Here is a 14,925-nt window from a genome sequence, read left to right on the forward strand (position 1 = left end):
TTCAAAAGCCCTATGGCTTGGGAGTTCCCCCCGAACTCCCGTGGGGGTGCCGATCCAGTGGCACCTCCCCCCCGCTGCTGTGTAGTGAACCTCCCCAGAGAACTGGGAAAGGCATCCGCCATCATTGTGACATAGACCCCACCTCCCCCCCTTGCATAAGCTCCTAAGGGATTGATCTTAGCTATGTCAGGGTTTTGAGTGGTGTAACATTACCCTGATTAAGGTAAATTGGGGGGTGGAGGAGCTTAGGAAGCCAACCAAGTCCTATTCTATGCATAGTATGCCCCTGGTGCCACCTCCTCCCCCCCTTGCATAAGCTCCTAAGGGATTGATCTTAGCTATGTCAGGGTTTTGAGTGGTGTAACATTACCCTGATTAAGGTAAATTGGGGGGTGGAGGAGCTTAGGAAGCCAACCAAGTCCTATTCTACACATAGTATGCCCCTGGTGCCACCTAGTTATGTGCTACCTAGTAGCTGTTACAGCTGTACAGTGCTGGCACAGTGCCGGTGTGGCTATCTGCTGGTATAAGGGACATTCCAGGGTAGGGTTTAGTTACCATCCTAAGTTATTTCAGGCCAGGACTTAGCATGGGGCTATAAGGGTTTTTAATAATCTTTCAAATGAAAATCTCTCATTATGAAAAATGTACTAATACAGGCAGTCATCTTCTAATAACAGGAATAGATTCTTGTATTAATATTTATTTTAGCGATCTTTTGTAAAAAAAAAAAAAAACCACCCAGAAGTAATAAGCAAGGAACAATAACACAAGTACATCAGAAGTCAAGAAAAAATGAAAAAGGGGAAGAGAAAAGTAGAAAGAATGTAAGTTATTACAAACTGAAATTTTAAAAAAACCTATAGTAATATTTCAAAAGTGAGCCTTAGTGAAACCTTTACGTAATAATGGAATCCAATCAAAAGGTATGATTAGAAGGAGGTTTAAGGGGCCATAGTCTTCCTTCGCTTGTTTTAAATGAGTTTTGCTTATTCTTTGGCAGTTTTAGCTGAAATGTTAGTTTCTCCATATGGGTTATTTCTAAAATTTGTAGATACTATACATATCTAGAGAACCAGCAGATATCCCCTGTCTGTCTTTTTCCAATCTGGCTGCTACTTTAGGTGCTGTTTGGTAACTTCTGGGGATGGGAATGTAGCCTGAGTAGTCTGTTAACATAAGAACATAAGAGATGCCAATGTTGGATCAGGCCAAAGGCCCATCCAGTCCAACACTCTATATCACACAGTGGCCAGAAATACCAGTGCCATCAAGAGGTCCACCAGTGGGGCCAGGACATTAGAAGCCCTCCCACTATTGACCATCCCAAGCACCAAGATGACAGAGCATCACTTGCCCCAGAGTCCCTAACTATACCTTGTGGCTAATAGCCACTGATGGACCTCTGCTCCATATGCTTATCTAATTCCCTTTTGAAGCCGTCCATGCCTGTAGCTGCCACCACTTCCTGTGGCAGTGAATTCCAAGTGTTAATCACTCTTTGGGTGAAGAAGTACTTCCTCTTATCCGTTCTAACCCGACCGCTCAGGAATTTCATGGAGTGCCCACGAGTTCTTGTATTGTGAGAAAGGGAGAAAAGTACCTCTTTCTTTACCTGCTCTTTCCCATGCATAATCTTATAAACCTCGATCATGTCACCCCTCAGTCGTCTTTTCTCCAAGCTAAAGAGCCCTAAGCGCTTTAACCTTTCCTCATAGGGAAAGTGTTCCAACCCTTTTATCATTCGAGTTGCCCTTTTCTGCACTTTTTCCAAAGCTATAATATCCTTTTTAAGGTGTGGTGACCAGAATTGCACACAGTATTCCAGATGAGGTCGCACCATTGATTTATATAGGGGCATTATGATATTGGCTGATCTGTTTTCAATACCCTTCCTAATAATCCCCAGCATAGCATTGGCCTTTTTTTAATTGCAGTCACACACTGTTTTGACATTTTCAGTGAGTTATCTACTACAACTCCAAGATCTCTCTCTTGATCTGTCTCTGCCAGTTCAGACCCCATCAATGTGTATTTATATTTAGGATTTTTGGCTCCAATGTGCATCACCTTGCACTTGGCCACATTGAACCCCATTTGCCATGTTGACGCCCACTCGCCCATCTTTGACAGATCCCTTTGGAGTGCCTCACAATCCTCACTGGTTTTCACCACCCTGAACAACTTCGTATCATCCGCAAATTTAGCCACTTCACTGCTTACTCCCAACTCCAAATCATTGTACCCTGTGAGGACCTCAGCCACTCCTCCAGCTGAGATTCCCTTGGTTAGTAGGGTCCTCCTCTTATTTTGGACTTAGTTGTTTTAATAGGTGCCAAGGGGATCGGAAATTTGGGGAGTCTCTTAAAGGCACATGGGTATAGCAATGACATTGGAAATTTAGTTGTTTTAATAGGTGCCAAGGGGATCTGAAATTTGGGGAGTTTCTTAAAGGCACATGGGTATAGCGATGACATTGGAAATTCCCAGGGAAGAAGAGGAAGGGTGTGCTGGCATCAGAAACTAATTAAGTGCAATCTCTCCCAGCTCAGGTTATGCTGGGATATCCTGGCATACCCCAGAGGTGTCTGCATAGCCCAAGGAAGTTGCTATTTCATTTATCATTGCCCAGTTCCTCTTTTTCCTTTTTTTAAAAAAAAAATTCAACTCAAGTCATTAATTTACACTCCATCCTGTTTCAGGAGCTTTCTTGACTCACCCAAACTTTTGTGTCAATGCAGATCTGGCTTACTTCAACCTAATTAAAGTATCTTAAAGCTCTTTGTGCCCATGCAGATTAGGCTCACAATAGCCTGATGAAGGTATTTTCCCCAGTGTTTGCCACCAAGGTTTGCCACCAGTTAACTTTAAAGCAGACAGTGAGATTCAAACTTTTTATCTTGACTCACTCCAAAGTCAGGATGACCCAAATCCCAACTAACCTGGGGATCTTCTGTCCACAAAAGAAGGACCCCATGCCATAGCAAATAGTTCCTCAGATCCCTGGTCCAGATTTCTGCTGATCAGCACTTTGGTTTTCCGCTGAGAACCCCTGCTGCGTTGTGCAGTCTTTTCCTCCTTGCTTAGCTGGCTCCTTGCTCTGCTTCTGGGACCTCAGCTGTGTTTGCCCCTGCACCTCTCCAGACCTCAAGCCCAGGATTTCAGGTCATATGCCCCTTCCCTAAAACTTCCCATTTTTCTCCTTCTTAACTTTTATAAGTGTGCCCTCTTGTTGGGGTGTATGTGGGTGTGCGCATGTGCAGTTACTTGATGTCAGGTAGCCCTGTCATGGCACTGGTATGTGGGGGTGATGCTCTCCTCCGCTTTCCCAGTGCTTCCCTGCCCAGCAACTGACTGCTATCACGGCTTTGACCTTGCCATCTCCAGCTACAACGAGATGGCTGGGAACCTTAACTGCTTTCCAGCTTTGACGCTTGTTTTGCTGCTTGCTTGCTGCGCACGCAAAAATTAACCATTGGCTTTTGCTTCTTGGGCGGGTAGTTCAGTTCAAAATCACTATAAGTCAGAGGCCAATATTCTACAGGCCATTCTTGACGCAAGCTTCTTTAGTTATGGACTACCAATAAAACCACTTAACTTCTCAAGAAGCCTGGGTGTGTGTGTGGTGTGACCCTGCTAAGGAACTTGACACTTAGGGAATTAGTTCTCAGGTGCCCAGTGCAGATACTTTACATTTTTATTCTTTTTATTCTTTTTTGTATACAATAAAGTTGTTTATTTGTATTTACAATCACTCTCTCATTGTCTTTCTTCATTATTTTATTTGGGGTACCCCTAACAAGATCCACCCTGGTATACAGAGACTTACAAGTCATGCATTATTCCTTTCTAGAACCCTTTTAAAGCTAATTTCCCCTTCTTTAGATCCAGTCCCATCATAACATCTTCTGGTAGAAAGTAGATAATGTCCGTAATCTGATGGGAGGAATGATTGCTCATTGTTTAGTAGAAAATGGGAGAGACGGACTGTCCTTTAAAAGATCATAAGTGCTGTGTAAACAGGTAATGGACTGTGAGGGCTTAATGCCTCACAAGCTGCTCAAGGAATTTGATTGGTTATTGTGAGTTGAGCAGAGAAAAACTTCATAACTGAATGCTGAAGAGAATTCAGTCTGTGTCTAGCCCTGATGGAGAAGAGTTTAGTACTGACTGAGTCTGAGTCTAGCCCTGACTGAGGAGAGTTGGGTGCTGACAGGGCTTGTGTTTAGCCCTGAGAGCAGTTTAACACGGAGAACTGGGAAGGCTGGCAGGAGGAGTGGGTAGATTGGTGAAGACTCCTATTCGGGCCAGGAAAAGGGCTAGAACTTCTAATGAGAGAAGAAATTCCCTATCCAGTTGAAACAGGGAGATAGTTCAAAGAGTGGAGTGACACCTGGTATGTTGTGTTTAAAGACTGCCTTCTGAAACCTGAAGAGTCACTAAAACTCAGGAAAGTGTACTGGTGTGTTTAGTGAAGGAATCTGGGAACTGGATTGCATATCCCTGCCTTCTGGAAACCAAAAGAGGCAGTTAAGCTCTAGAAGGTATACAGGGGTGTTTAGAAAACACTGAAACAAAAGCCCTTCCCTCAGGTTCTTGGACTGAGCCATCTGCAAAATATCATACTATGACAGGGTGGGACAGCCATAGATCTTCAGAGAAGAAGAAACCAGATCAAAAGGGCTGCTCAGTCAGAAAGGGCGAGAAAAACGGAAGGAAAATTCTGCCTCTGATGGAGGAAAGTGGGTGAGGTCATCATGAGGACACTTAAAATTCTTTATTTGATATCTACACTTTTTAATAACAACATTGAGGGGAGGGTAGACACACAAAGTATAATTGCATTATGAAAACCAAACTGAACTGGGGGAGGTGAATAAAATTTGCAGTAATCTACCTACATGATATATCAAGACATACGAAATAATGGCTTGGATGCTGTGGTAAGCTTCTGTTAATGTGAGGGGGGATTTTGCATCTTTCAGTTTCACCTCATGCTACTCCTAAAAGCACATTCCTTGGAACAATATATTGGGGAGCATTCCAGACTACAGGGGGAAGTGAGGAAATCTGTTCCAATGACAGAAAAGTCTTCTGTTAGCAGAGGTTTACTGTGATCTCCAAGCCACTGTGAATAATCCTGAAGAAATATGCCCTTGTAGAATCATGGATGAAGGCTGTACTGCCCAGTTGTCTAATAGAGTTAATAGAATAGGTGATAAATTTTTAATCAGCATTACTTTTCATTATATTTCCATTTTATTATGTCTTAGAGGCTTTTCATTGTCAAGCTGCACTCATTTTGGTAATTAGTGGTTTCTCAGTGTTAATAAAATTTATCAGTGTCTGTTTTAGATTTATGCTGATCTGACATTATGAATTGTCTTGGTATATAATATATTGAGCTGCGGTGGCTCAAGTGGGTAAGACGCTGAACTGCAGGCCGTGGAAGGTCAGTAGTTCAGCAGTACGAGACCCGAGTTGCCGCATGACGGAGTGAGCTCCCATCTCTAGTTCCAGCTCCTGCCAACCTAGCAGTTCGAAAGCAAGAAATTGCAAGTAGATAAATAGGTACCACTTTGGTGGGAAGGTAACAGCGTTCTGTGCGCCTTGGTGTTTAGTCATGCTGGCCACATGACCACGGAAATGTCTTCGGACAGCGCTGGCTCTTCAGCTTTGAAACGGAGATGAGCACCGCAACCCTAGAGTCAGACTCGACTGGCTTTCAAGCAAGGGAACCTTTACCTTTTTATAATATACAAAATATACAAGTTAATAGGGAGAGGCCATTGTCCAGTACTGGTATGGCAAAGCCAACAGTGTAGCTATTGCCAGGGCAGGAGGACAAAATCTGTTCCCACTGCCAGTCTTGGGGTGGCTAAAAGAACAGAAACAAGGGCAATTGGGGGTAAAATTCAGGACCTTGGACAGATCACAGGCAGCAAATGACCTGTTGCCCCTGCACCTGGAACGGAGTTGCCAGACTCTTTTATATGGGCTGCACTAGGGCTTTGTTATTTCTAGATGATCTACAACCTTCAAAACACTTCTGTCCCATATAGTCTGAATTCCCCTACCAGACGGACAGCCACAGTGAGCATTTGGCCAATTCTTCCCTGGCTTAAATCCCAGCATTTTAGCACTTTTTGCATTTCCTTACCTTCACAGAAACAGGTGTGAAAGGTGCAAAACCTTATTACTGGCCAGCAATAGGTTTCCAGTGATGTTGCCTCTCGCAGAGGGAGTCTCTTCCCGTACCAAAGGATCTGGTCTACTGTGAGCAGCTAGATATAACTTTCCTGTATTTCTACATGTCTCAGTGTAAGAAACTAAAATATGCAGTATTCCTGCCTCAAGAGATGTTTAGCCTTGCTTAATATCCCTCATCCAGGCTGCTACAATAACATCTCATGGGTCCCACTGAAGATCAGCCAAGAACATATCACAGTCCTCATCAGACTAGTGTACGTCAACATTCCGACTGTCAGGCACCAATGATGCCTCCAACCGGCAGCTGCTCCAGATACATCCTTGGGGGTGGAGCCTGGCCCCCTTTAAATGGCTTCGGGCAACAAAGCAGGTCTCAGGGATCAGCCAGGGAAGGGCAGGAACTTCCCATAGCAGATCTGCCATCTGGTGGCAAGAGGGCCTTGGCATGAGCACGTGCTGCAACAGCTGGTTGCTGGGGTGGAAATGAGCTGGGAGGCAGCCATGGGAAGGGGTGTGTGTTTCACCTGGGAAGGGGGAGGGTAGGCTGAGGGCAGACTTTCACCATGGCAACAGGGGACAGGTACCTGGAGGTTGGCCCACACCCCATCACAGGAGGACTGCTTCCACAGAGGGGATAGTGGCAGGTTTGAGACAGATGCATTGGGGGGCTGCCTTTAAAAGAGGGAGGGAGCAGGCCTGTTGGGACAGACCAGATCTTCACTCTTAAAACTAAAAGGAGGGAGGAGGAGGGCTGGAGTGCAGCCCAACCCCCTCTCTTGCCACTTCTGAGGTCAATGGGGGGGGGATGGTGGAATGTGGCTTCCGGGGTAGGGAGGGCAGGGCTGCTGGCCCACAACAGTTATAAATAAGTGGCAATGAGAGTCTGATTATCAGGTTGGGGGATGGATTGTCCCCTACCTGCTGCCACTAATTCACCTTGTGTCTTGCCTTGTCAGCATAATTGGGCTTAACCATCCCTTGCCATTTTTTTTTCCAGTCCAACATATCAAGCTAAATAACGGTCACCCCCTGGGATTATTGCAATATCCAGGTCATTTGGACCTGCAAGCTTAGCAACAGCCTAGAGGGATGCCCCAGGACATTCCCACCAAGGTGACCCACATGCAGTTAAAGAAAAGATTGCAGCTGGCTCCACTTCATCCAGTACTGCTCCCAACAGTCCATGCTAGCCACAGTGCACATATTGAGGTGGGGCCTGGTATCAGAACACCTGACACTCTTTTTGCCCAGTAAACAATGCTGTGGCTGTAGAAAAGCTCCTTAACGTGGGACAAGCCTCATGCATACAACTGCAATAGAGAAAACTAGTTAACTCCACAAAAATGCTGTGGGTGTAGAAAAGCTCCTTAACGTGGGACAAGCCTCATGCATACAACTGCAATAGAGAAAACTAGTTAACTCCACAAAAATGCTGTGGGTGTAGAAAAGCTCCTTAACGTGGGACAAGCCTCATGCATACAACTGCAATAGAGAAAACTAGTTAACTCCACAAAAAATATTAACCCAAGTCTGTTAAGACCAAATAGAGTCCTTACAAGCCTTTTATCTCCACCTACAAGGCTTTTATCTTCACCTACCCACTCTGTCTCTAGTGGAATGAAACCCAACTCTACAGCCATAGAAACTGCTCCAGTACTCAATAAATGTGTATTTTAATCCTGTAGAGGCAGCTGTGCTTTGCTCAACCCTTTGTTCCAAACTGGTTTTGACTTGAGGAAGACACTTGGATGTTAGAGCAGAGAAACTTGCTTCAAACCACAAATAGTCAGATTCTCCCTCAGGGTCTCTGCTGCACACAGAGTTGCACTACTGCTTATGTGCAAAGTAATCCACTGACCTTTTTCTTTTCTGCTTTTTTTCCCAAGATCTCAACACTGATGAGCAGCTTCTGAGGCATACCCCCTCCTGTTAATGCCCTTGTGATCACTGAGAAGTAGAACTAACAGAAATGCCAGAAGTATACTCCTTCAATGCCTTACAAAATAAAGATTGAACATTGAACATTCTGTTAATGTTCTATATTAGTAGGGACTGTTATTTTGTAAAAAAAAGAGAGAGAAAAAAAGAGTAGGGATTCATAAAAACTGTAAAGAGAATCATCTAGGTTGTTTTTATTTATAGGGTAAACCTGTATGTATGTGTGTACACACACACACACACACAGAGAGAGAGGGAGAGGGAGAGAGAGAGGGTGGAGAGGTGTGTAACAACACAGACAGACACAGAGAGAGAGGGAGAGGGAGAGGGAGAGGGAGAGAGATTCTCTGGTTCACCTGTGAGAGAGCAACATTTCCCCCTGCTTGGAACAGACTCTATCATATAACTTGAAGTGGATGCTGCCATCATGTGGTTATGTTTAAAAGTTTTCAGAACCATTACTGAAAATACAAGTTATAGAAACAGCAGTTTTCCATTCATGAAACACAAGGCTATAAAGAATGCACTGTGTCTGTAGAAAACACTGAAAAGTGGTATTGTCTGTATTCCTTCAAAGGCTGAAGTAAATTGAAAATATTTCTAGCACTTTCCCCTTCTGCTCATCGCTAGAGGGATTTATTAAAGAAATTGTTTCAATTATTTTAGATAAGTTCAGGTGGGGTAGCCGTGTTGGTCTGAAGCAGCAGAACAAAGTTTGAGTCCAGCAGCACCTTTAAGACCAAGGAAATTGTATTCATTCGAGGTATGAGCTTTTGTGTGCATGTACACTTCTTCAGATACATTGAAATGGAAGTTACCAGTCCATACGTATAGGTAGAGGGTGAGCAGCAAATTAGCATACAGCTTAACAAAACTGTTTGATAGATGCAAGGACCAAACTGGAATAACAAGCTTACTTTATATGGTCACCATTTGTTTGGGCTTAATTCCAGGGAAAAAACATAGTAAAGGAAATAAATATATCAGAATCGGAGATTGATGGGTAGATGTATCCTTCTTAGTTGTGGAATGCTGAGAGTAATTAACTGAGAAGCTCCATCCATCTCTCAAGAGTGGAGGCAACCTTACAGCATCCTCTTCTTTGAAATGGGGCGATTGGCTGTGTAGCGTTATCTCCCCTGTCCCCAGACCAGAGAAATACATTCCAATCTACCATTCCAAATTACATTACATTCTACTATTCATTACAGGATACAGGATGATCTTGACAGGCTGGAAAACTGGGGTAAAACAAATAAAATGCATTTCAACGGGAATAAATGTAAAGTTCTGCATTTAGGAAGGAAAAATCAAATGCATAATTATAGGATGGGGGAGACTTGTCTTGGCAGTAGTATGTGCAAAAAAGATCTAGGGGTCTTAGTAGACCATACACTGAACATGAGTCAGCAGTGTGATGCGGTAGCTAAAAAGGCAAACAGAAGTATAATGTCCAGATCATGCAAAGTGACAGAATCACTTTGCTGTGGTTAAACCTCACCTAGAGTATTGTGGCCCTGGTCACATGGGCCGGATATCGCGGGGGAGGGAGGCGTGGCTGTTTGCCCCAGAGCGAACCACCGGATCAAACGTCCCGCCGACGTCCCGTGGTTCGGGGGAGGTGCTGATCATACATCAATCCTGCGGCACTGCAAAGAAGCGGCGCGGTGGGGGTTGTGTTTTTTTTAACCAAAGTGTGTGCATGCGCCATTGGGTGCTTGTGCGCATCCCGTGGAGACCTGAAAAAAACTTTTCATGACGGGACATGGGCGGGCGCCGGATGCCACGAGCTACCACCGGAAACATGATCAGACGCCCGCCCTTGGTTTCCAGAAACTAGTACCTTGGAGGTACTAGTTTTTTATGGCGCATCTTTGGCGGGAAGCTTTGGGTTAGCCAGGGGAGCTCTACGCTTCCCAGATGTTGCGGTTTGATCGTGCCCGGAAAATCTGCCTATCTTCCGTCTCTGTAGCATGGCTAATGCTCCGTGTGACCGCAGCCTGTGTTCAGTTTTGGGCACCACAATTTAAGAAGGATATAGAGAAGCTGGAACATATCCAGAGGAGGGCAATGAAGATGGTGAAAAGTCTGGAGACTGTCCTATGAGGAAAGGTTGAAGGAGCTTGGGTATGTTCAGCCTGGAGAGGAGATGACTGAGAGGTGATATGATAACCATCTTCAAGTACTTGAGGGGCTGTCATGTAGAGGATACTGCAGAGTTGTTTTCTGTTGTCCCAGGAGTTCAGACCAGAATCAATGGGTTGAAATGAAATCAAAAGAGTTTTCAGCTAAACATTAGGAAAAACTTTCTGACAGTTAGAGTGGTTCCTCAGTGGAACAGGCTTCCTCAGGAAGTGGTGGGCTCTTCTTCTTTGGAGGTTTTCAAACAGAGGCTAGATGGCTATCTAACAGCAATACTGATTCTGTGAACTTAGGCAGATCACGAGAAGGGAGGGCAGGTAGGGTTGCCTCAGTGCTTAGTTCTTGTGGCCCTTTCTTACATGCCCAGAGAAATGCTGATCACCACTTTGGGGTCAGGAAAAACAGGTTGCTTACCTGTAACTGATGATCTTCGAGTGTGTTAGAGAATGAACTTGATATTTTGATTTATGAACTATATTTATTGTTACACACTATGGACTGTGCACACACCCACATAGGCTCAGAGAACTGTACATTTCAAGGCACCTGTTGTGATGTAACACATAGAAGGTGCCTGCACAAGCCTTAAGGTTTCAGTTACACAGTTACCAGCCTGGTGAAGAAGCGCACACCTCCATTATTGTGAGCAGTAAGAAACAACAGCTTGGAGAAGAGACAGCCCCCATTGCAGAAATAGTTGTAGTCACATACTAGCCATCACTGCTTTGTTCTTGCATTGGTATTTCCTGCCAAATGGACATTTGGTTTACAATGGAATGGCCAGCTTCATCAACACTACAATGAAGCATCCTGACGCCAAGGTTTTCACACCTGCCCAGATGCCATCCTTTGAGTAAGGTTTTAGATTACAATATTGGCCACTCCTTATAGGTAACCTCCCACTCCTATAGGCAACCAATAGGATTGTTTTTGGGATGGACTAACAGGTAGGTTAGTCTGTCCCAAGAGTAGGTTAGTCCGCAGCCAAGAGACCCCCCCCCCCACATAGTCCGGTTAAGTTCTGGTAGTGTGGATCCCTTTAGTTTCTATTTCTTCCCATCCATTCTTCATTGGAACAACTACTCTGCAAGACAGATAAGTATTGCCCATCATTACCCCCACCTGCTAATGCACCCCCACCTGCTAATAATACTGTATTTCTAAGGAACTTGATTGAATGTGTGAGTGCATCAGTATTGTTTGTATGAGATTTATTTTCTTAAGTAAAAGACATCTATTTTAACCACAACAGCCTCGAAATCTTTTACTGGTATCCCTTGGTGGGAACAGGACCTTGGTATAGTTGGCAAGGACCCATTTATAAATTGCCAATTGCTGTAAATAAAGCAATTCGGCTAACAAGTGGTCATCTGTGCAGTACCACACATGGGTTGGGTGCCTGCGCACGACCTCGACCGGAGAAACTTCTAGAGCTTCCCACCCTAGGGAGCAGGCACTCAGTTCCTTTGACCGGAGCGGGGGAGAGAGCTGCCTCCCACTCAGTTCCTTTGACCGCTACCGGTAAGTCCCATCAAGCCAAAGAATGGTGAACAGGAGATGCCAGCAGTGGGGAAGGCTGGGGGGGGGGGATTGTAGTACTGCACAGATTACCACTCGAAGATCATCAGTTACAGGTAAGCAACCTGTTTATCTTCGTTGTGGTCTCTGTGCAGTCCCACACATGGGTGATTACAAGAGCTGAACCAGTTGGAGGAGGGAGCTGGCAGCTGCAGAAAACACAAAGAATACTGGTTAAGACACAGCATCATCAGTGAGAAAAAGCACCCAAGGGTCCTGAACCTAGGGACGCAGCAGGGTCAAGCAAAGAGAGACTTCAGCGCCGACTGGCCAAATGCAGCATCCTGTTGAGCTTGGACATTGAGTGTGTAGTGGGTCATGAAGGTCGATGCTGAGGACCACGTAGCAGCCGCACAGACGTCCTCTAGCAGAACAACAGCCAGGAAAGCGGTGGATGTCAACACCGCCCATGTGGAATGGGCATTGACACAGGTAGGAATGGGTTGACATGCAAGCTTATAGCAAAGGGCTATGGTAGAAGTCACCCATTTAGCATTGAGAGGAAATTGGCTCCCCCACATGAGGGGGGCCATAAGAAAGGAACAGCCGAGGAGATTTACGTATAGGCTGAGTCCTATGTAAATAAAAAGAGAGCGCTCTGCGCACATCGAGGCAGTGGAAGGCTCTCTGAGGTGCATCAGTCGGATTTGGAAAGAAAGAAGGTAAGACAGACGACTGGGACTGGTGAAAAGCAGAAACGACTTTAGGCAGGAAAGAAGGATCTAGTCTAAGGACAACCTTCTTCCTATGAAAAATTGTATAGGGGGATCAGCCTGAAAGGCAGCTAATTCCCCTACTCTATGAGCAGTAGTAATTGCTATAAGGAAGGCTGTCTACCAGGAAAGCAACCTGAGGTCGACCGTAGCCATGGGCTTGAACGGCTTGGACATAAGTTGAGTGAGAATGAGTGACAGACTCCATGAAGGCACCAAGGGCTTCCTAGGGGGACAGAGCTGGAGGTCTGGAACTGCGAGACCAATGAGAGTATGTCGGAGGCCCTTGAGTTCGGGAGAAACATGGTCTCGAGATTGGTATCAAGCCGGGCACCCAGAAATTGAAGGACCTGGACAGGTTGGAGAGACGACTTGGGTAGGTTGACACAAAGTCCAAGGGCACGAAGGAGAGACAGAGTTGTTTGGACATTGTGGAGGAGCTGGCCTTGCGTGGATGCCATGAGAAGCCAGTCATCGATATAGGGATACAGGGCAATTCCATGACGATGGAGGTCTGCAGTCACCACAGCCATCAGCTTGGTAAAAACCCTCGGGGCAGTGCAGAGTCCGAATAGGAGGACTCAGTATTGGTAGTGTGCGTTGCCGACAGTGAAACACAGGAACTTTCGATGCTGGGGACGGATAGTGATGTGAAAATACGCATCCGGGAGATCGACAAAGGCGAGCCATGCAGCCTTGGGAATCAGTGGAAGAATAGATTGTAGGGTGACCATTCGGAACTTGTGGCATTGAATGTATCCATTGAGATCCCAAAGATCCATAATGGCCCTGAAGCTGCCATCCCTCGTTGATACAAGGAAATACTTGGAATAGAAGCCTAGGGTTCATTGCGCCTCCGGGACAACCTCAATGGCGCCCTTGGTCAGAAGCGTGGAAATCTCGGAATGGAGGAGAGGATCCAGGGGGGGTGATTACAAAGTGAGGTAAGTCGGCAGGTGATTGAAGTGGTCAAATGGACTGCTTGGGCTGCTGGGTTTTTTTAGGGGCCTGTTGGCACCCCATATTCAGGTAACGGGAGTCATAGGGACTCTTCCTCCATTGGGAGGTGGGCGCGGGAGACAGCTGGCGACTGGCATAGTACGGCTTCCAGGAACGGTACCGATGTCGAGGCGTCGAGGTTGAGACACCAAGGTTCCATGCCTGCTTCTGGCTATCATCCATGGCATTCAAAGCCTCATCAGTGGTAGAGTGAAAGAGACCTTCACCATCAAACGGGAGGTCCTCAATCCAAAATTTCACATCGGGCTGTAAAGAAGTACCTCTTAGCCAAGCATGGCGACGCAGGGCGATGGAGGAGACTAGGACCTTTGAGGAGCAAGTGACGGCATGACGGACTGAATTAATTTGCTGTTTTGATATTGTACAAATTTCCGATAAAGCTCCTGACAATGTGGGACGGTGTTCCTCTGGAACAAACTCCAAGACGGGACATACTGCATTAGCCACATTAAAAGCATAAGTATGACAGGTAGGTCTCAATACGAAGACTCATAAAGGCAAAGGAATACATCTTCTTAGCAATAACATAGACCTTGCGACCCTCGCGGTGAGGAGGTGCAGAGTGGTGGGCAGATTGCTTCGATTTTGAGGAAGAGTGTACCACCATGGAATTTGGCGGAGGCTTCCTAAAGAGAAACTTCCCCGAGTTCTTTTGGACCTTATAGAGAGCTTTGTATTATCTAGAGACTGGGGGAATTGAAGTGGGATGGACCCACGACTCTTTAAGGGCAGAAAGGTGGACCGGCAGCAGAGGCAGGGCCGTAGAAGGCGGGAGGTTGGCCTGAACAAGCTTGTGAACAACATCGATCACAGCGGGGGATTCAGTGGAACCCTGGACCTGAAACGCAGAGGCCATCCTGGTTACCAGTTCCAAGTAAGCTTTCGGGCCCTCAGTGGGGGAAATAGAACCCGAGCCCTGAGGCTCATCGTCGATGTGTGGAACATCGAGTTCAAGGTCTTCCGAATCCGAGTTGTCAGAGATCGACATGGGAGAGGATGATCTCAGTGGTTGAGTGAGATCAGCCGGCATAGGGTCATCAATAGGGGGATGAAGCCCAGGTTCTAAGGGAGAACACTTTGTGGCATCCCTAGGTCTCGAGAGCTCAGGAGGATGGTGAGGAGCCACAGAGCGCGTCAAAGTCACGGACCGAGAGCGTCTGCCGTGATCCGAAATACATTGATGCGCAGTACATTCAAAGTGACGAAGGTGATTATAGTGGTGCCGCTGAGGAGTAGGAGACCTTGGATAGTAATAAGGATAATAAGCAGGCCAATCTCATTCATCAGGAGACCAGTATTTGTCGTCGGAAGGCGATCCCGAAGG

General features: G+C 45.9%; 1 protein-coding gene across 1 annotated transcript in view; it reads right to left on the bottom strand.

The window, feature by feature from the left end:
- LOC107120468 (visual pigment-like receptor peropsin) overlaps positions 1–14,589 on the bottom strand; it is a 75,278-nt gene extending 60,689 nt beyond the window's left edge. Inside the window, exons 1-2 of the mRNA XM_015423210.1 lie at positions 14,467–14,589; positions 13,702–13,949 (exon numbers count right to left, since the gene is read on the bottom strand). Of these exons, the coding sequence (XP_015278696.1) occupies positions 13,702–13,949; positions 14,467–14,589 (371 nt within the window). The remainder of the gene's footprint in view (positions 1–13,701; positions 13,950–14,466) is intronic.
- Between the last annotated feature and the right edge of the window lie 336 nt (positions 14,590–14,925).

Source organism: Gekko japonicus, unplaced genomic scaffold (assembly GCF_001447785.1).
Source record: "Gekko japonicus isolate JY-2015 unplaced genomic scaffold, Gekko_japonicus_V1.1 scaffold574, whole genome shotgun sequence".
Classification (NCBI taxonomy): domain Eukaryota; kingdom Metazoa; phylum Chordata; class Lepidosauria; order Squamata; family Gekkonidae; genus Gekko; species Gekko japonicus.